At 44.8% G+C, this 21,957-nt stretch overlaps 1 protein-coding gene across 2 annotated transcripts in view; it reads left to right on the forward strand.

Moving 5' to 3' along the window:
- Positions 1-2,484, forward strand: part of PLPPR3 (phospholipid phosphatase related 3) — a 54,546-nt gene extending 52,062 nt beyond the window's left edge. For both annotated transcript variants that reach the window (XM_063455572.1, XM_063455573.1), the window contains one exon: positions 1,169-2,484. In XM_063455572.1, the coding sequence (XP_063311642.1) occupies positions 1,169-2,266 (1,098 nt within the window). In that variant the 3' untranslated portion in view covers positions 2,267-2,484. The remainder of the gene's footprint in view (positions 1-1,168) is intronic.
- The last annotated feature ends 19,473 nt before the right edge of the window (positions 2,485-21,957 follow it).

Genomic DNA, 21,957 nt, shown 5'->3' on the forward strand with positions numbered 1-21,957 from the left:
CACATGGAAGGGATGGGGAGAGAGGGCAGAATGGGACACATGGAGGGGAGGGGGCAGCGAGGGAGGGTATGGGACACGGAGGGGAGGGGGTAGAGAGGGGGAAATGGTACACAGGGAGGGCAGGGAGGAGAGAGGGGGAAATGGTACACAGGGAGGGCAGGGAGGAGAGAGGGAACAATTGGATACAGGGAGGGGAGGGGGAGAAAGGGAACAATGGGACACATTGAGGGGAGAGAGTGAGGGTATGGGACACAGTAAGAGGAGGGTGGAGAGATGGAAGGTATAGACACAGGGAGAGGAGGCAGGAGAGGGGGAGAAATGGGACACCTGAAGGGGAGGGGGGAGAGAGGGAACAATGGGACAGATGGAAGGGAGCGGGAGAGAGGGGGTTATGGAACACATGGAAGGGAGGGGAGGAGTTAGAGAGGGTATAGGGACACATGGAAGGGAGGGGAGGAGTTAGAGGGGGTATAGGGACACATGGAAGGGATGGGGAGAGAGGGCAGAATGGGACACATGGAGGGGAGGGGGCAGCGAGGGAGGGTATGGGACACAGGGAGGGGAGAAGGAGAAATAGGACACATGGAGGTGCTAGGAGGGGCTAAGGGGAGAGGGAATGGGACACATGAAGGGGCTGGAGGAGTAGAAGCCTATGGGACACATGGAGGGGCTGAGGGGGGAGAGGGAGTGGGACACATGGAGGGGCTGTGCGGCAGAGGGAATGAGGCACATGGGGGGGCCTGGGCGCCTGAATGAGACACAGAGGGGGGGATGAGGCACATTGGAGGGGGGCCCCAGGGCAATTTTCACACCAGAACCCAGTGGATTCTAGTTACTCCTCTGGTTTTGCCATTTATGTTTGTGCATAGAATCTACTTATTAAGTGTCTAATTAATTAATTTTTTACTTATTTATTTTAAGTCAATTACTTGGTGTGTTCTCTAGGCAGGGACACACTATTTTTCTGTCTGTGGGTTTTGCATTACAATAGGGTTATTTTCCTGATTATTAGGATATTGCCTGGACTGGTCATCTAACCCCTTAAAGGCATTCAAGTTTTCTGTACATAACCTGGCATAATATTGACATATTATGGCATCTCAGTTCAGCTACTCAAATATACTAGATTCTATGTACTTAAATAATGTATTTTGTTTTCCAGTGCCAGGTTCAACGCGAGAAAAATTCTCTGGGGAGCCTCAAGCGGGCCAGCGTGGATGTGGACTTATTAGCCCCCAGAAGTCCAATGGGTAAAGAGAACATGGTGACCTTCAGCAACACACTCCCACGGGTAAGCACCCCATCCATGGAAGACCCTGCCCGCCGTCACATGACAATACATGTCCCTGCTGAGGGCTCCCGTCCACGTGGAACGGGTCCTGAATGGAAACCAAAACCTTTAGAAGGACGTAGCTTGACACTGGGTGAAGAGGTGGCACTAGCACAAGCCCACAGACGGGCAGCCTCTGAGACATCGGGCATTGCTCTTGATGATGTAGACCCTGATCGAGCACCACCTTCACTTTATCCCACAGTGCAGGCTCGGACAGGGGCTCCACGGGTTCTTATACAACCACGTCCTGCAGCACCACCCTTACTGCACATCCCTGAAGAGAATCCAACTGGCTCCCCCAAAGGCAGTTCTGCAATTAGAGCCAAGTGGATGATGATGGCAGAAAAAGGTGGTCCACCACGGGCTGCAGCCAATGCTCCAAGACTCATGCAGGTCATTGCTTTGTCCAAGCAGCAACAACAGCAAACAGCTCTTGGATCTAGTACCCCCAAACATTCAGAAACATCATCCTCTTCCACCACAAGCAGCTCTGACTCTTCCCAGTACCGTTCACCATCAGACAGAGACAGCTCTAGCATTGTTACCATAGATGCACATGCACCCCATCATCCTGTTGTTCACCTTTCCTCAGGCAATGGACCTTGGGAGTGGAAGGCTGGACCAAAGAGCAGTGAGGCTCTAGAAGGAGGAACCTATGAACTTGGTAAGGAATATCGTGGCTACAGAACCCCTAAAGGGGCTGGTGTGTCTCCAGGGTCCTCCATCAGTGACTTGGAACCAGACCCAGAACCACGATATGGGCCTACTGTCAATGTTGCTGGCGGAGTACCCACACCATTAGTGGGAGAGGGAATTTCAGCTAGTAGGGATTCTAGTCTCAGGCGGAAGCCCCAGATAGCTGAAAGGGAAGGAAGTGAAGAGAGTGAAGAGCCATTTTACAAGAAGCTCCAGAACCAGAGGTTCAAAGACTAAGAGAGGAATGAAATGATGTAAATACGTGGGCATGCTTAGGACAGCAATATGACAGTACAAAGAGAAGCAGCAAATCACTGCCCAATTCAATTTCGTGGGAGAATAATGCCTTCTGTGTACATGCACCCAAGATGTAAAACCATGAGTTGAATTCCTATGCCGGATTATCATCTCGATTGCAATTGCTTTCCATGGTTCTACTAAATGACAATGTAAAATTTACAAAAAAAGGAAAAGTTAAATGTCATCAATGAAGGCTTGCAGTTTTCCACAAAGTTTGCCCAGGAATCAACATCGATAGCTATTCCCTTTAAATTTTTTGTTATTGTCCCTAAGAAACTTTAGAAATCCAACAATCAACATGTTTGTTGGAAAAATGTGTTTCATGAAGTAGACACAATTCACTTTCCATCAAATTGGACCATAACAGGATAATATGACCGCTGTGGAAGGGCAGGTTCATATTGGTGTGATTTGGGACATGATATAAGCTGCAAATTAGTATTTGTTTTTACTGACAAATGCATGTAATTTATACTGCAGGCTTTTTTCCTTTTTTTTTTTTTTTTTTGCTGGCACTTCAGGGGGTTTATATCTCAGTTTCTGTTACTGGACCTGTTTTCTACGAGTATTATTTTAACTCGTATGAAAACTATTCCAGTATGCAAAGGATTAATGGGCTAGATGCCGGATCTCTGGGAAGCATGTTCATTTTGATGTTCGTTGGACAGAGTCATAAATCTACATTTGTTTATTGTGTGCCTTAGCATCTTGCTTCTAGGAGATACTGCAGTGCATTGTTTTTGCATGTTGAACATTATGTTTTAATGTGCTGCAGGATCCTCTAGCAAGGAAGGGGTTAATCAAAATACGCCTAAGTGATTTTTTATTTTTTTTTTTGTTTTTTTTACTCAATAATGGTGATTCTGTGATCTGTGGGAATTTCTGTTTCAGCTGAAAATGGAATGTTTGGTAAATTAGGAAAGATTCTAGAATTAAACGTCTCATTGTGGACTTTTGGAGTTAAAATTATAAAAGAAAAAAACAATTATTTGACTGAATCGTATTTAAAAAATCTGGTGCTGTGTCCACACATCTTTCAGGGACTCATATTGAATTGTTTGGGGTTTATCAAGAATTTTGATGAATGGATAGCTTTTCGGTTATATAAAATATTGTAACAAATGTTACGCAAGATACAAATGTGTCACCAGACCTTGGAACAACTTGGCCAATCCAGCATACCTATACACGCACAAAATATTTAATATCCCTTTACATGAAATGTTTTGTAAATTGTACAATTTTAAATAAAGGCAGTTACAATTACTTGTTATATTCAATAATATATTTTATTCACTGTTATTGCAGATTCATAAATATGCTGTCAGGTTTCAGATGAGCTTTAAAGGTTACTCAAAGCATCATAATCAATACACCCTGCTGTAGTGGTTATCATGCCAGGAGTATTCTGGTCCAATACCCTGGTAATTGTGCAAACTGTTTGGGAACAGTTTGCCCTCTTACCTGGATCCCCACTGTGTTCAGACACCGTCTCCAGATGCTGATACAGTCACAATACATTGGATGAGAAGGTAAGCTAACCACTCTCAGCCAATGAATGGCACACTATACAAATACATTTGCCCATAATTTACATTAGTCAGCCCAGACTCTAGGCACCATGACCACTTTAAATCACTGAAGTGGTCATGTTGCGTGGAGTAACCCTTTAAATGTGAGTGACTGCTTCAAATCACAAAGAATATTAAAAAAAATGTCAATCTTAAAAGGAACACTATCCACCACTACAGTGTTTTCTTCATGAGCAATGCCATTTAAATGGACACTGTAGGCACCATAACCATGTCAATTGATTGCCGTGGTTATGGCTCCTGGAGTCTGTGGGTGCCACATTCTGCATCACTACTAAACAGTTTACTCGAAGTTTAGAAATTACAGAAGTTACAGAAATTCTAGTCCCCTGCAGCCTGACCTCCAATGTTTAAATGGTAGAGGTGGTGATATGATCATTTTTTCACACCAATATAGGGGCAGTGATTGGCTGAGAGCATCAACTGAGTGCATTCAGCCAATCACTGCCCCAATTCCTTGTATAAATTGGTATGGTGCAAGGTGGAAGTCTAGCTCCGCCTCTGCCATATAATCACAGAGCTGAGAATCTCTACTAAATGGTGAGTAAACCAGATGCAAGACCATGCACCCACGGATTCCTTGCACTGTGATGACGTCAATCCGTTGAAGTGGTTATGGTGCTATAGTATTCCTTTAGATCTTAGTTCACTCACCTGTCAGCCCTTTCTAAGTTGTTAACAGTGCACACACCAATAACAACTAATGTCGCTGAAGCGTGGGTGTGCTGCCAGAGGAACCTATGTGAAATAATCTCAATTATATATTAAAAGGTATTATGCGGTTTTATGTGAAACACTTTACAAAATATTTGTTGACATAGGTATTGTTACAAACAGAGGGAAATTAAATTGCATATACTGTTACAAAAGGAGAAGAGAGTTCCCCTTATGGACTTAAATCTTACACAAAGTGCTATGCAATAAAGTTTGTGAGCTTACAATCTAAAGGTATAATGAAAGGGACATGCATCACTTTGAGACAGTTGTCTCATTCAAAAGCTTTTGTCAGCCTCTACAGGCTGACAAAAAAGAGGTAAATATATTTCCTAGCTAATCATGGCAGCATTACTTATGGGTAGCTCCACCCCCAGCCAGAATAGGACAGGAAACAAACAATTAACTAGAGCAGGCAAGTCAACATTTTAATACCTTCTGCCTGTCATGTATTCATCCGCACATAAAAATTTGGTTAATGGCATTTACCGTCCTGACAGAAAAAGTTGTGCCGAGCAACATTACCGTCCTGACAGGAAAAGTTGTGCCGAGCAGCAATCATGCACATGGAAACCTGGTAATTGCTTTTTGAGTCAAAGGCCGGTTACGGCCAATCAGATCCACAGGAGGGTTTATGCTGAGCAGCAATCATGCACATGGAAACCTGGTAATTGCTTTTGGGGTCAAAGGCCGGTTAATGTCAATCGGATCCACAGGAGGGGTATTTAAACCCAATTTTCCTTTTGCTCATTGCCCTGTCGTGGTTTCATCCTGATGGTATCCGAGAGTGCGTTCCTGATCTTGATTTTATGGTATTTGACTTTGGCTTAGTTTTGACTTCCCTGATTTTATGGTATGCGTGTGAGGGGGCGGTGTGTGTGTGTAGGGTGCACAAGGTCTATGGTGGGTGTGGGGCGGGGGATGCTGCAAGCCCTGGTGGTCCAGTGGTGGCATGTTTAATTTAGCCTACAGTTCCTCCGGCTGCAGGCAGACTCTCCTGTCCTGTAAGCGTTGCCATGGTAACGCGCAGCAATGCTCTGACCAGTCTGCTTGCGGTATGAACACAGCCTCCCAGGCCCTTCCTCCCTCTGCTGGAACTAAGTGCTTTGATCTCCTCACCAGCCCAAGAGGGCTTACAGCAGGGCTGGCTCTGCACGGATCTCCCCTACCGGCCTTGGACCATGGCTGTCGAGGCCCATCTGATATCCAAAACCGCCCATTAGTGGCTGATAGGGACCAGGTTGACTACCCCTGATCTAGAGTCTAGACTGTAGGCATAAAAGGCCCTCCTTTCATTTGTCTTTTTTCTGTCCACAGCAGGGGCGGATCAAGAACCTAATCCCGGGCGGGGCACTGGTAGATTATTTAAAGGAACAATCCTCGCACAATCCTAGCTCTTTGTAGTGGTTATGGTGCCAGGAGTGCCTTGGCATCCTCCCAGAGTAAGTAGTCAATCTGTTTAAGAACAGTTTGACAATTTACTTGGGGTATGCTGGGATTGGGACTGTAGTAGGGGATAGGGGCAGTAGTGTCTGTGTGTGTGTGTGAGGGATGCAATGTGTGTAAGGGGTGAAGTGTGTGTGTGTGAGGTGTACAGTCTGTGAGGTGCAGTATGTGTTTGTGTGTGTGTAGGGTGTATGAGGGGCACCATGTGTTTGTGTGTGTGTGTATGGGGGGGCGCAATGTGGGTGTGTGAGAAGGAAGTATGTGTGTATGTGGAGGGGCTGTGTGTGGTGCAGTGTGTTAATGTGTAGGGAGTTATTATGTGTGGAGGTGGGCAGATTAAAGCAAAAAAAAAATTTCTTTAAAATAAATATACTATATATCCTCCCTCCCTTCTTACCTTTGCCCAGGGAGGGGGAAATATTACTTCCAAGCACTGGTGGTCCTAGTGGGGAGTGAACTCTAGCCTACAGCTTCTAAGGGTAGAGTTTACTTTTGCAAGAACAGAGAGTTGCATTGGTAACCACAAAGCTGCAGGAAAGAGTTCCTGGGTCCTCTCTCTCTTTTCTGCCAGCTGCCCATCAAGGAGCCTGTTGGCCATTGAGTAGGATCTCTGACTGGGGGTGGGGGAAGGACCAAATTGCCTTGGCCCCGGATCCTTCACTGGTCCTTAGTTGAACAACAGGATATTTCATTTCTGATTAAATATAATTTCCTGGCTAATCATGGCAGCATCACTTATGGGTAGCTCCACCCCTAGCCAGATTAGGACATGATCAACCAATAACAACTGAGAGAAAGAGAGACTGAATGCATAAAAGGTCCCTCCTCCTTTTATACCTCAGTCTTTTTTTACTGTCCTTAACCGGACAATTATAATTGTACAACCTCTCTTTTAGTTTTGGGCCACCTTCCCATGTGTACTATGGGTCTCCCAGGCCCAGTTAAGCCTCTCTGTGCCTGAAGGACCAAGTAAAAACAGCCTGCATGAGCAGGACTAACTGGGTCAGATTCAAAATTAGTAGTTTGAATCTTTCTATGTCATAATATTAAGATCTGAGGACTACGGCTCCATAGAAATATCAGAAGCCTTATATGTCCCTCAACAGAACCTAGAGGCAATCTGGGAGATAGATTATTTACTCTATTCCATTCAGGAGTTTTTATTCTATTCTCCTTTTTTCACATCTTTCGTGTACTTACTGGTTAGGTGAAAGTCTTTTATTCAGGAGTTTTGAACATGCTCGCATATAGGTAAGCCTTGCATATTGCCAAGTATTCCCTTGTTCATTCGTTTCTTTCAGCGGCATTCGTTTCTTTTCAAAGGGATTCCGGGTTTAGCATTGGTTTGTTTATAGCCTTGTTCTCATAATTTGGAGCGAACTGATCTGCAAAAATGGTGCGAACGTCTCAGCATCCTCGCGAATGCTCTGCGCATGTGCGAACTCTTCTCACTTAAATATAGTTTTTCCTTTCAGTTCCTCAAGAGACCAGTTGCAAATCTGTTCCTACTAAATAATTTGTATTCTAATTGGTACTGCCTGTATACTTTCTCTTAGCGCTTCAAGGTAAACATTTATTTATCTCCTTTTGAAAGGGAAAAAATGTTCTTTGAGTTTTTTTTTCTAACGTTACACTTTTATTCTATGTGTTTTAAAGATGTCTTCTCTCTCTGCCTCCCGCCGTTCAGGTTCAAAGAAACATAGGTGAGCCAAAGTTGGCATATATCTAAAGGGGTTAAAATAGTGCCAAACGGGCCACAGTTACTTACTTAAATTTTTTTGAATTTGCAGCCCAAGCATGAGCCGGGATAGATCCCCACGAAAACACAAGGAAAAATCAAATCGCTGCTTGGAGTGCAATAATACAGCTCCAGAGGGTAAAATTCTATATCTAGCCTGTATGACAGAAGTGGCAGACATCCAGCCCATCAAAAGTTCTCCTCAAGAAGACCTAAAAAACTGGATATCTTAAGCCATAGGCTTCAAGGCTACTACCAAAAATATCTCCTCCACAAAACGTCAAAGATAAAACGCAAAATGTGTCCAATACACCCCAAAGTGACGGTATATGGAAAAAAAAACTACTTAACTTAGTAGTACAGCTTCCCAAGGTCCCTTCCCCGAGGGTGACCTCACACAGATATAAAAGTATACAGAAAATGGGATACAGCTGGATATCTAAAAAAAATAAATAACAAATAATAGTGCAACACTGTTGGAGGAGGTTTGCAGTGCCCCCACTTTATATGGAACTCACAGACTCCAGATGAAAAATAGCTAAAATATTATTTATTACAAATAAATTGAATAAAATAGATATTTTAAAATTGGTGGTATATCACCGGTCCTACGCGTTTCATTTCTATGGAAACTTCCTCAGGGACCACCTTTTATACAATCATAAAAACATAAAAAATCTTGAGAAGATTACGATCAGCGGTGTGAAGGAGAAAAAAGAAGAAACAAGCTTCAGTGATTGGTAAATTAGAAGACAACACCCACGAACACAACAGTAGGAATCAGGAAGAACCCCCATTTAAAAAGGGTGTGGAAAGGGAAGGGTAGGACATGAAATTATTAGACATATTTTTTATGCTTTATAATTGTATAAAAGGTGGTGCTTGAGGAAGTTTCCATAGAAACGAAACACGTAGGACCGGTGATATACCACCAATTTTAAAATATCTATTTTATTCAATTTATTTGTAATAAATTAATTTTTACCTACCTACCTGATTCCTGATTTGGATCCAAAAGCACTATTCTGACTGAGAAACCAGACCTCCCCTGGGGGGAAGACAACCTCAATGCGTTCTTTTCAGCAATTTTTGGTCTGAGCTTCTTAACGGATTAAGTAGTAATAAACAGCTTTCCTATTTTAAATGTACTACAAACAGTAAACTATAGTGAGATTATAGCAGCTTTGTATCTATCGCTATATGGAGAGGGGTTATATTTTGTTATTCTATTTGTTTCCATAACTTTGGCACCAGGAGCAGACTCTGTGCTGGGTGTTGTCTATTCCTTGGAGAATGGAGTAGTGCCATTTAGTTTTCATAGTATGCAGGTACAGAGATTAATGTGCGTTCCTCTTTGGTTTTCTCTCATTTCCACCTTTGGATTACTGGGGTGTGATTAGCTACACAGGTGTCTTATGTTTGTGTATGTTTAGTGAAGGATTTGTGCCTGTAGTTAAATACGATTTTGTCTTTGTGTGGCAAACCGAAACGTTCAATACTTGAATAAAGAATTTTGTGGGTGTGGGGTGTGCATGTGTGTGTATATATATATATATATATATATTACCCACCCACCCATTACATGGCTAAATATATATGGAGTCAAATCCCATCCATTGCAATAAGGTGTATAAAATCCAACCACAAAATTTCTATCACCAACCAAACTTTGGCAGTACAATTGATCTTCCGGAGGAGTTCAATGACCTTATATGTGGCACTGTCATAGTGCGCCCTATTCATGAAATTTCCTACTCAAACTGCCCCAGTTTACTGTGAAAGCTTCTAGGTGCAGGAGAGGCCCAAAAGGGGATCAGAGTCAGGACAGCACGGGCTAAAGCACATAAAATTTGCCTACAGGGTGTTGTCACTCACTACAGAATTCCAAACTGGATCTGGAAGCAACATGAGCACAAATCTATCACTATTGGTCTGATGGAAATCTGAGTGTGTCAGGAAAATGCTACTTAATGCTACTTAGAATATATACTGCCGACTTTAAAGCTTGGCAGAGGTACAATAATAGTCCAGGGTAGTTTATTTTATTTTTTAGGTCCCTTTGTGCTAGTGAAGGGCCATCTGAAAATGAACCCACAACTCCCGCTTCCCCCTCCCAAAATTCATATTTCTTACTGACAAAATCTTTATAAAATACTCACATGGACTATGTTGGAATTTTACCTGAAATTCCAATGCAGTTGAAAAACATATAGAAAGTAGAGACTACTTTTCCTACTGCTTGTCAGGTCCCCAGCCGTCATTATGCTGATTAAAAAAAAAAAAAAAAAGCTGCTAGATCTCAGCACCAGGAGCTGAAGAGGATCGCCAAAAAGAGCATGGCAGCAGTTACATCTAACTCCCCTTCTCTTGCACCATGCAGCCACCGGACACTGCAACACAAATTCACCGTCAGGGTTTTTGCAAATTAGCCAAAGACCCCATATGGTGTGACAGAGCTGATTTAAAGGGACTCTATAGTCACAGAACAACTACAGCTTATTGAATTTGTCCTGGTGTGTAGTATCATTACCTTCAGGCTTTTTGCTGTAAGCACTGTCTTTTCAGAGAAAATGCAGTGTTTACATTACAGCCTAGTGATAACTTTACTGCCACTCCTTAGATGGCTGTTACAGATCATTCCTGGGACATGGCTGCCTAAAATGCATCCAAGCATTCAGTGTCTCCACCCTCTGCATGCAGACACTAAACTTTCCTCCTTGAGATTCATTGATTCAAATCATCTCTATGAGGAGATGCTGATTGGCCAGGGCTGTGTTTGAATTGTGCTGGCTCTGCCCCTGATCTGCCTCTTTGTCAGTCTCAGCCAATCCTATGGGGAAGCACTGTGATTGGATCAGGCTACCACTTCTGCTGATGTCAGCAGGCAGGTCTAAAGGAAACAGGCACAAAACCTGCAGCTTCAGACTTGAATACAAGTAAGATTTACTATATTTAGGGAGGCATGAGGGGACCAGGGTGGTATGATGGTGGTTTTAACCCTATAGGGTCAGGAATACATGTTTGTGTTCCTGACCCTATATTGCTCCTTTAATGCTTATAGGAAACAAAAACATTTTATACAATAGTGTTTCCAATTTTTGCATGCATACCTCATACAAATGTTTTTCTGAATGCATCAAAATAAACTTTGGTGTTGCCATGATAAAACTGCATTTGTAAGTGTTGGAAGGCACCATTAGCTTCTAGATAAAATTTGCCCACCTCACTGTTGTGCAGAATTGTTTGAATTTCAAGTGAATGCAGGAAAGGGTGTGTTTTTTTTTTTTAAAATGCTATATTTTTGTAGTGCATGTAGATATAACAACGCGTATGTGGTGCCCCAGCGGCAATCCAAGTACGCTTCAACGACAATTATTACAATGGGGTACATGGTAACTGTTGCACAATTTATATTAATAAGTGAGGTCGGTTCTAGTGCGAGTAGCTAGTATGTAGTTCGACTACATGAAGCCAACGAAATTTAAAATAAAGTTATGCATAGAGGTTGATCAAACAGCAGTGTCCTGAAACCTGTACAAAATCACACCTGGTCTGGTGTTGAGCACTATAGGAGTAAACTGGAGTAGTTTCTCGTGCTTATAATATGTGCAAGGCATTGTGTGAGACTCTCGCCTGTCTGGTTTTCTGTGACTAGAGATCGTGAGTGTCTCTTGCATAGGACCTGGGTTTTTATAGGGGAGTATTAATTTTTGCAGAAGAGCAGCAGTGAAATGGAGCAAGAACCCAAACAAGAAAATGAGTACAGGATTGTGACGTTTTCTAGGAATGTCAAATTGATCAGCCCAGCAAATGTTATGCCAGCTACAAAAAGAGGTTAAACGTGAAACAGAAAAGTGGAAACCACATTCAATAAGCATACAATGTGCAGCAGTGAAATGGAGCAAGAACCCAAACAAGAAAATGAGTACAGGATTGTGATGTTTTCTAGGAACAACCTGGAAAGTATAACCAGAGTAGGAATATTCTATATAAGAATAATATTAAATCTAAAATGATAAAAAAAAATATACAAATCATAGCGTAACACAGTTTAAAAAGTAATAGTGAAAATTATGATGCTAGTAGCAAACTCACAAACAAAAGTGAAAATCAGGCCTCTCACCCCCCGGGGTATATGACGTTGGAAACTTGATAGTAGATTCAAGTATATGGATGTCTTCAAAGAAATGGATAAAAAGAGCCATACATGGTGAAGTACGTAGGAAAATTACAAAATATATTTATTGATTGCACTTACAAACAAAGAGAAGTAATAGGCATATATCCACTCCAAGTGGAACTGAATAGCAGCGTGGTGGATTGGAGCAAAATTCCAGCTTAAGTAGCCCAGCAAGAAAGGAGATGGATAAAATATTAAAATAATAAAAAAAACAACGAAAAGTCCGATATCCAACGCGTTTCGTCCGAAAATATATGTAAGGGACTTCTTCAGGGATATATGCAGAGTCTTGTGTAGAAGGACTTCTTATACCCGCAGTAATTCTTCATAATGCCGTTCACCGGCAGCGTGCGTTCCAGCCTGGAACGCAATAACACACTTCCTCTGACGTCTATCCGGTAATCGGCACATGCGTCCAAAAAACTTCGAATCCATAACACTCGAGTATCAAGCGTGCTATGACGCTCGCTAAAAGAGATCTATACATAAGAGAAAAATGTACACAACTGGCGATATGTCGCCATACAGACAGCATAATATATGTAGCATCCAATTGAACATAAATATATATATTCAGTACAAAATATGAAATACATAGAAAATATATATAAATAAAAATAAAATAAATTAATTAACTGATTCCAAATGTTCCAAAATATTAATTCAAATTAGACCTTGTAAATCTATTTCCGCATTAAGGCCATGATGTAATGTTTTAAGAGTGTATATCCAGAATGCTTGTTGGCGAATTAATTCTTGGAGTTTGTCCCCTCCTCTACAGCCCAGTATAATGTGTGCTATACCAAAAGCTAAAAAAAATTCCCAACAAAAAAGGGGACATGTATTACAGTGTTTGGGAACACTATGATCTAGTTTACCTTTTTTAATATTATTAAAGTGTTCTAAAAGTCTGATATGAAGTTTTCGGGTGGTGCGGCCCACATATTGGGCCCCACAACCACATTGGAGTAGATAGACCACAAAAGTAGAACATTGGATATGTTTTGTGATTTGATATGTTTTTTGTGTATGAGTACCGACAAAACTGGTCATTTTCCTCTTTTGATATTTACACGTGGAACAATGTTCACAACAATAAAAACCTTGTAAAGGTTTGAGGAAAAAAACAGGTGTGGATGGAGAATGTGTAGGGAGAAGGCTAGGGGCCAATTTATTTTTTAGGTTGGCTGCTCGTTTATAGATAATTGTGGGTTTATTAGGGATAACATCTTTAAGTACATTATCTCTTTGTAAGATATACCAATATTTATTTAGAATTTTTTTGATTTGTTTAGCTTGTGGATTATATTGTTATAAATGCAAATTTAAATGTATTATTCTGAGCATCAGAGTTATTTTTAACTCGTTGTCTATTAGGATGATTTTTTTTAAAATGAGATCTATCTGTATCTAATATAGTTTGTATATCTACATTAATTTGATCCTGGTCATAACCTTTTTCTAAATAACGTGTTTTAATTGTCTGAGCTTGTTGGAAAAATGTGTCATCATCTGAGCAGTTTCTTCTAAGACGAATTAGTTGACTTCTTGGCACATTAGAGAACCAAGGGGGGTGATGGGCACTGGATAAATCTATGGCTGTATTGCAGTTGGTTACGTTGGTTTGAAAAAATGTTTTGGTTTTGAGTTGATTTTGATCTATGTAGATGGTAAGATCTAGAACAGGTATAGGCAACTTCGGCACTCCAGATGTTGTGGACTACATCCCCCATAATTCTCTAACACCAATAATGCTGGCAAAGCATCATGGGAGGTGTAGTCCAAAACATCTGGAGTGCCGAAGGTTGCCTATGCCTGATCTAGAAAATCTAGAGATACTGAACTAACATTGTGAGTAAATTTGAGATTATAATCATTAGAATTGATATATTCAAAAAAAAGGCTCAAACTTTCGGATGAACCTTCCCATACAAGTAATACGTCATCTATGTAGCGACGCCATAGGACCAAACTGCCCCCTAGATGGTCACCTAGCCGAATATGACGTTGTTCCCAATGGGAAACGTACATATTGGCAAAACTGGGGGCAAATTTGGTACCCATGGCGACGTCACATTTCTGCAAAAAATGCTGTCCATCGAACCAAAAAAAAATCTTTGTCAATACAAACAACATGCATTGTATCAAAAATACAAATTCATCTTTTATAGCTGAAATGCCCTTTTGGTGTGGAATGTTCGAGTACAGGGCTGTTATATCTGCAGTAGCTACAGATATAGGAAACATGGTCGTTTATATACTGCCATTCACTACGGTCTTTGCATTGACCTGACAAGATGCATTCCCTGTATAATCCAGACCTTAGTCCAAGATTTGTTAGCATCTTACACATTGTCAATGCATGGATTTTAACCACTTTGGGCAAATAAACATCACACACACACACAAAAGGTGAGATCGAGGTTGTGGAGATAGATTATACAGGTGATACTCGAAAAATTAGAATATCGTGCATGTAGCGGAGAGCTGATATTCCACAGCTATTCTCCACTTAAGATCCCAGTGAGGCTCAGGAACAAGTATTATAAATCCATAGAGTAGTAATTCCAGCAGGCAAAATAATCCAACAATATCCCAACCGCACTCCCAATGACTGGACGACACCCAGCATCAGGAGCAGAACTGAACTTTAATGACAGGGACTCTGCTTTTATGCAGTGCTCCCATGCAAGGGAGACACCCACAGACAATTAGGCATTAACCAATGAGACAGTGGTTACATCCCCCAGATTCCCTCCCCTCTGCTTGGGAGATAATTGAGTTTCTTACTGTATCTACTCAATTATCTCCAAGCTAAAACTTATAGATTTTTATTCATTTTAATAACTTTCTCATTTTACATCGTACATGAATAAAATGTAAATTTTTATGAACAACATAACTTGTGGAACAACATATTCAAAATTCGTGAGAATCCGTCTAGTGGTTCCAGAAATATTAAAAAGTCTCTTTGGACCGACCGCACGCCTGTTTGCATGCCCAAAACAGTTCCACAGATTCAGGCTGTGCGGTCGGTCTATTTCTTCCTTGAAAACAACGAAGTCCCATCCGAAGGCGGCGTTCGAATCGTCAAACTCACTTCGACTTTTGTCAAAGTGTCGAAGTGGAACCGGGGGCGTGTTTCAGCAGTGTTCAACAGTCCAATGTAGGTCCATTCTACGCCAAAATGACAAAGTCCCGTTCGAACGTGTGTTCGAATCTTCGAACGGGACTTAGTCTCCAGCCGCAGTGTCGAAGGGCAGGGGAAGGTACAGGTCGACCGCGTTCGACTGCATTAAAATGGCCGCCGCCACGTGTTCGATCGTCTAATGGCGGCCACTTCGACTACTTCGGCACTTCGGCTGCATCCGAAGTGCCATATCAAACGTACCCATTCCCTGCACTACACAATTAAAGGGCCAGAAGCAGTTTTTGTCTTTAAGTGCAAGGCAAGGGGGATGATGGCAATAAAATAAAATAAAGGGTAGAGGTTCTCAGGTACCATGGTAAGTGGCTGATGCAGATCAGATGCCAAATAGGGACATCTGTTACAGATGGGACAGCCAAAAAGGGGTTCCGCTACACTGCTCCCCCTTGCCCACAAGCCGGCATACACAGTCTGATCCAACACGGATCGGCTTAGGGATGTCCGGGGTGCTCACGGATCATTTCTCCAAATCAGTTTGCCTCGACAACCCGTCAGCGTTTCCATTTTGTTTGCCCGGGCGGTACTGAATGTTAAAGTCAAAAGGCTGCAGCGCCAAACTCCAGCGCAGCAGCCTGGCATTGTCCCCAGCCACCCGGTTCAGCCATACTAACGGGTTGTGATCCGTGAGCAAGGAGAAAGCCTGTCCATATAAATACGGCTGCAACTTCTTTAGGGCCCACACCACAGCCAGGCATTCCTTCTCGATGGCAGCGTAGCTTACTTCTCTGGGTAATAGCTTGCGACTGATGTAAGCCACGGGATGTTCTCCGCCATCGGCCCCAACTTGGCTCAGCACTGCCCCCAATCCAAACAAGAAGCGTCTGCGTGAACAAGAAAACGTTTAGTTGGATTGGGAGCTGCCAAGACAGGGGCATTAATAAGTGCTTTTTTCAGATGTTGGAATGCCTGTTCACACTCCGGGGTCCAGGTTACTTGGCGGGGAAGGTTCTTACGGGTCAGATCAGTAAGGAGTTTGGCAAGGGCGCTATAATTGGGGACAAACTTTCTGTAGTATCCTGCTGTCCCTAGAAATGCCAACACCTGAGTCTTAGTCCTAGGGGTAGGCCATTGGGCTACGGCCTCTACTTTGGCTGGTTTTGGCTTCTGTTTCCCACAGCCCACTCGATGGCCCAGGTACTGTACCTCGGCCATTCCTATACTGCATTTGACTGGTTTCAACGTCAAGGAAGAAATAGACCGACCGCACAGCCTGAATCTGTGGAACTGTCTGATCCTGTCTAGAACCGCTCCTATATGGGCCAAGTGCTCCTGTCAGGTATTGCTAAAAATGGCAATATCATCGAGGTAGGCACAGGTCTAGTCCTGGAACCCATCTAGGAGTTGGTCCACCATCCGCTGGAACGTAGCCGGAGCGTTTTTCATCCCAAATGGCATAACCTTAAAGTGGTATAGGCCAAATGGGGTGACAAAGGCCGACTTAGGGATGGCGTCCGGAGCCAGGGGTATCTGCCAATAACCCTTACACAGATCAATAGTAGTGAGGTACTGGCCTCTGGCCATCCGGTCTAGCAGTTCATCTATCCTGGGCATAGGACAAGCATCTGATACAGTCTTTTCATTCAACCTCCGATAGTCTACGCAGAAGCGGGTTGTACCGTCCCGCTTCGGTACGAGAACTACTGGAGATGCCCAGGGGCTGTCTGAGGGCTCAATTACGCCCAGCTGGAGCATCTCATCGATCTCCTTACGCATATTTTCTCGCACCGCTTCAGGGATGCGGTACGGGGTCTGGCGCATGGGGTTTTGGCCTGGGGTTTCTACCCGGTGAGTGGCCAGAGGAGTGTACCCAGGCACATTGGAGAAGGTATCCTGCTTCTCTCTTAGCAGCTGTTGTACCTCGGTACGTTCCTGTTGGCTCAGCCGGTCTCCCAGTACAATTTCTCCTAAATCCCCAGACAGCTGTAGATCTGGGAGGGGAAGGCTGTCAAACTCCTCAGAGCTGGGTGCACAAATAGCGGTCACCGCTTCTGAGCGTTCCTGGTAGGGCTTCATCATGTTCACATGGAGCATGCGTCGCCCTCCAGTTCCTGCGCAAGGGCCAATTATATACGTGGTGTCACATCTCGGTTCCACCACTTTATAAGGGCCTTGCCAGGCGGCCTGTAACTTATGTCGGACAGGATTTAAAATTAAAACTTTCTGCCCAACCTGGAAGCTACGGTCCCTGCCGCCCCGATTGTACCATGTGCGCTGGTGCGTCTGAGCTGCCTGAAGGTTTTCCTTTAGCGTCTTGGTTAGCGCTTCTAAGCGGTCTCGGAGCGCCAACACATATGGTACAATGGGGGTGCCGTCAGCGCTCCTGTCTCCCTCCCAATGCTCCCTAATTAAGTCCAGTGGTCCCCTTACTCTCCTCCCGAACAACAGTTCGAATGGGGAAAATCCGGTGGATTCCTGCGGCACCTCCCGGTAAGAAAAGAGGAGGTGAGACAGAAATCGTTCCCAGTCTCGGTGGGTCTCAGCATTGGTTCGGAGCATTTGTTTTAAGGTGCCATTGAACCGCTCGCAGAGCCCATTGGTCTGAGGATGGTAGGGGGCACTGATTATAGGTCTGATTTTGCAAAATTTCCAGAGGTGCTGGGTGACCTCTGCAGTGAACTGAGTACCCTGATCCGAGATGATCTCCCTGGGTAACCCCATCTGGGAGAAAATCTGCATCAGGGCCTCTGCCACGGTTTCTGCGTGGATGTTTGTCAAGGCTACTGCCTCTGGGTAGCGGGTGGCGTAATCTACCACCGTCAAAATATACTTCTTGCCAGAGGGGCTAGGTTTCCGGAGGGGGCCTACTATATCTACGGCTATTCTATGGAACGGTTCCTTGATTATAGGTAGCGGGTGTAACTTTGCTTTCCGCCGGTCCCCCCTCTTCCCTACCCTCTGACACGTATCGCAAGTGCTGCAATATTTGCGTACTTCCTGGCTAATTCCTGGCCAAAAGAAACTTTGGGTCAGCCGATATCTGGTCCGACTGACCCCCAAATGCCCGGATAGCGGAATATCGTGTGCTATCCGGAGCAGTTCGGCTCGGTACCTCTGTGGTACGACTAGCTGTCTCATAATAATTGGGTCTGACCCAGCTACCTGCTTGTCTGACTCCCTGTATAATAGCTGCCTATCCCATACAAATCTTTCCCCCTCCGCCCCAGGTTGGTCAGAGGTGACTTTGTCTCTATATACCTGTAGGGTAGGGTCAGTGATCACCTCTGCCGCAAATTCGTCAGGAGGGGCCCAAGGAACACAGTCTAGGGAAGGGGAAGGTTTCTCTTACCTGGACCTCCGGCAGTGTGTTGTAGTCCTGGGTGCGAGCCTGTTGCCTGGTGACCACTGGATGCGCTTCCTCAGTGGTTGTGGTTTGAGGCTCAAACGCAGACATGAGCTTTCCCAGGTCATTTCCCAGTACCACCTCTGCGGGATATTGTGGCATCAACCCCACCTCCACAGTCCCTGACCCCGCACCCCAATGCAAGTGAACCCTTGCTGTATTCATACTGTTCCCCCAGCAACCCTGACAGCCACAGTCTTATTGGTTTTGGCTTTGTCCGAGACCAAGTGGCTTTGGACCAAGGTTATGGTGGCTCCCGAATCTCTGAGCCCCTGCACAGGTTTTCCCTCCAGGTAGACTGTTTGCCTGTGGTGCTGTCGATTATCCGCCTGTTCTTGTAGTGGGTTGGCTTCGTGGAGTACTTCCCACTGTTCTATAGTACTGACTGGAACTGCAGAGCCATAAGCGGTGGGTGTCTCGTCCTGATAGTGGTTTGCCGCTGCTCTCGGTGGTGGTGGTTGTCCTGGTCGGATCCAGGTGGATCGATCTCTAAGCTGCGGGCATTCCCGCTGGTAGTGTCCCCACTTCTGACACTGGTGGCATCGCACAGATGAGGGTGGGCGAAACCTCGGTTGAGCCGCTGTAGGAACTGGTGGGGTTAGTTGTCTCAGGGGTGCATTGGTGCTAGCCGAGAATTGGTTTCCTCCCAGAGGTCGCACAGCTGGTTTAACACCCACAGGCTTGTGCTGCCTGCGGGCATCCATATAATCATCGGCCTTTTTAGCTGCTTCTGTGATAGTCGTGGGGTTACGATCTCTCACCCATTCCTGCAGGTCTGCGGGTATCCCATCATAGAACTGTTCCAGTAGCAGCATTTGTAATAGGTCCTCCATGGACCGTGCCTGGTTCGCCTGTACCCAACCGAGGGCTGACCTTTGTAAACGGCAAGCCCATTCTGCATGCAAGTCTTTTTCTGCCTTTTTGAATTCCCTGAAACGCCTCCGGTATGCCTCTGGTGTCATATCGGGCCAGGATAACCTCTTTTACACGGTTGTAATTCCTAATTTCCGTATCTGGTATCGTACGGTAGGCTTCAGCTGCTCTCTCAGTTAACTGTCCTGCGATGTCCCAATAGCTACAAATTTTTGGAACGCCTCAGACTCCACCAGCTTGTATGGTAAAAGCTGGCGGGCTAAGAGTTCAGACAAGCCAGCTGTCAGATGCCGGCAAGGGGGTGACTTTGTGACATTGGCTTCTTACGCTCAAACATGTCCTTGACAGACACATGCCCGTGGGCAGATGAGCAGGAACTGCTCAAGGCGAGAGATGGAGTGGCGGATGGTTGAGAGGGGGCAACGAGGACAGCAGTGGTTGACGTGGCTGAAGATGCTGGACCAGGAGGAGGATGGCGGCTTTCAGTTTGTGTGCTGCTTCTACTCATGTGTTGATCCCATAGGTGTTTGTGATGTGCGATCATGTGCCTTCGCAAAGCAGTTGTACCTAGGTGGGTGTTGGACTTCCCACGACTCAGTTTCTTTTGGCACAGGTTGCAAATGGCATCGCTGTCGTCAGAGGCAGACACACAAAAAAAATGCCACACTGCTGAGCTCTGCAATGACGGCATTCTGGTGGTGGCAACAGCATGCGTTGATTGGCGTGCTGTCTGGCTGACCCCAGGTGCCTATGCATGCTGTCTGACTGTGCCACTAGCTCCTTGCGACGACCTCCCCCTGCTTCCAACTCGTCTCCTCCTCCTCTCTGTCTCCCCATCTGAACTTTCCCCCTGTTCTTCTTCTCTTCTAGCGGGTACCCACGTGACATCCACGGACGCATCGCCATCATCAACCGCTTCACTTGTATCTGACAACTCAGCAAAGGAAGCAGCAGCGGGTACAACATCATCGTCATCACACCGTACGTCCATGTGTGTAATGCTGCCTGACTGAGACATATCCCTGTTATCTACATCATCTGGCAATAATGGTTGCGCATCACTCATTTCTTCCAACTGATGTGTAAATAACTCCTCTGACACATCAAGTGAAGCGGCTGTGGTGCTAGTGTTGGTGGTGGCGGCAGGCGGGCGAGTGGTAACTTGAAAGGTGCCCGAAGCTAAGCTGGAGGAGGATGGTGCGTCAAGGTTCCGAGCGGAAGCTGTAGAAGATTGGGTGTCCTGTGTTAGCCAGTCAACTATGTCCTCAGAACTTTTCGAGTTCAGGGTACGTGGCCTCTGAACACAGGGCATTATTCTAGGGCCAAAGGGAATCACAGCACCATGACTACGACGGCCCCTGCGGGGTGACCTGTCATTTTTTTTCGATTAGTGGTACTATGCGTGCAAGCTACTGTGACAACAGATATGAGTGGCACTGTGCACTGGCAGAAGTTGGCAGAGTAGACGCTGTAGGCCTGACACACGCTTGCAGACAACTAACTGCTATTCAATCTATTACAGTCAAAATTTTATTTTTATTTTTTTAAATGTACACTACTGTTACACCAGATATGAGTTGCACTGGTGTGACACTGTGCCCTGGCAGGCCCTGAAACGCACACGTGTGAAGGAAACTGACTGCTATTATATTACAGTCAATAAAGTATTTTTTTTTTAAATGCAAGCTATTGTGACACCAGATATGAGTGGTGGCACTGGGCAAGTGGGCACGGTATACGCTGTGAGCCTGACACACACGCTGGCAGGCAGGCAGGCAACTGCAATTAGATTACACAGTAAAAAAAAAGAAAAGCAGACTGATGTTCTAGCCCTAAAAAGGGCTTTTTGGGGTGCTGTCCTTACAGCAGAGATCAGTTGAGTCCTTTAGGACTGTAGTGGACACCGAATACACTAGCCTAGCTATCGATTTCCCTATTAAATCAGCAGCAGCTACACTGTCCCTCCTCTCACTAAGAATGCAGCTTCCGGGGGGGTGGGGGCCTGGCCAGCATGGTAGACGGACGTGCATGAAGTGAGCTCCCTGCATACAGCCTGCAAAGTGAGACCCACAGAGGGAATAATACCTTTGGAGGTTGCTCACTGAACACTTACCTGTTTATGAACACCAGGGAGCTTACCCGATCAAGTTTGTAGCAGCCTATGACTACGCACTGTCCTTCGGCCTATCTGCTCTGGGGGTTCTGTGGCAGGGAGAAGCGGACGATCTCCCGGCCTGGAGCTCTCATCGTGTCTGCACCTCATATATATAGCCCCGTTTTCCCCCCCCCCTGGACCGGTGGGGGTTATCCCGGTCCCCACCAGAGAAAGGCTAAAGTAACCCACAAGGCTAAATGGCCACTACTCACCCTGACAAAACGAGCCATCGTGTCCATGGGCGTCCGCAGGAATTTTTCCAGGGGGGGCAGAATTGTAATGACATCTATGCTTGGCCCCTTTTTGACAGTGTCATGAAGGGGAGGAGCATAGTGATTATCACATAAAGCCAGGGTGAATAGCGTTTTCACAACTATGGTGT

This window comes from Pelobates fuscus, chromosome 5 (assembly GCF_036172605.1).
Source record: "Pelobates fuscus isolate aPelFus1 chromosome 5, aPelFus1.pri, whole genome shotgun sequence".
NCBI classification, from domain to species: domain Eukaryota; kingdom Metazoa; phylum Chordata; class Amphibia; order Anura; family Pelobatidae; genus Pelobates; species Pelobates fuscus.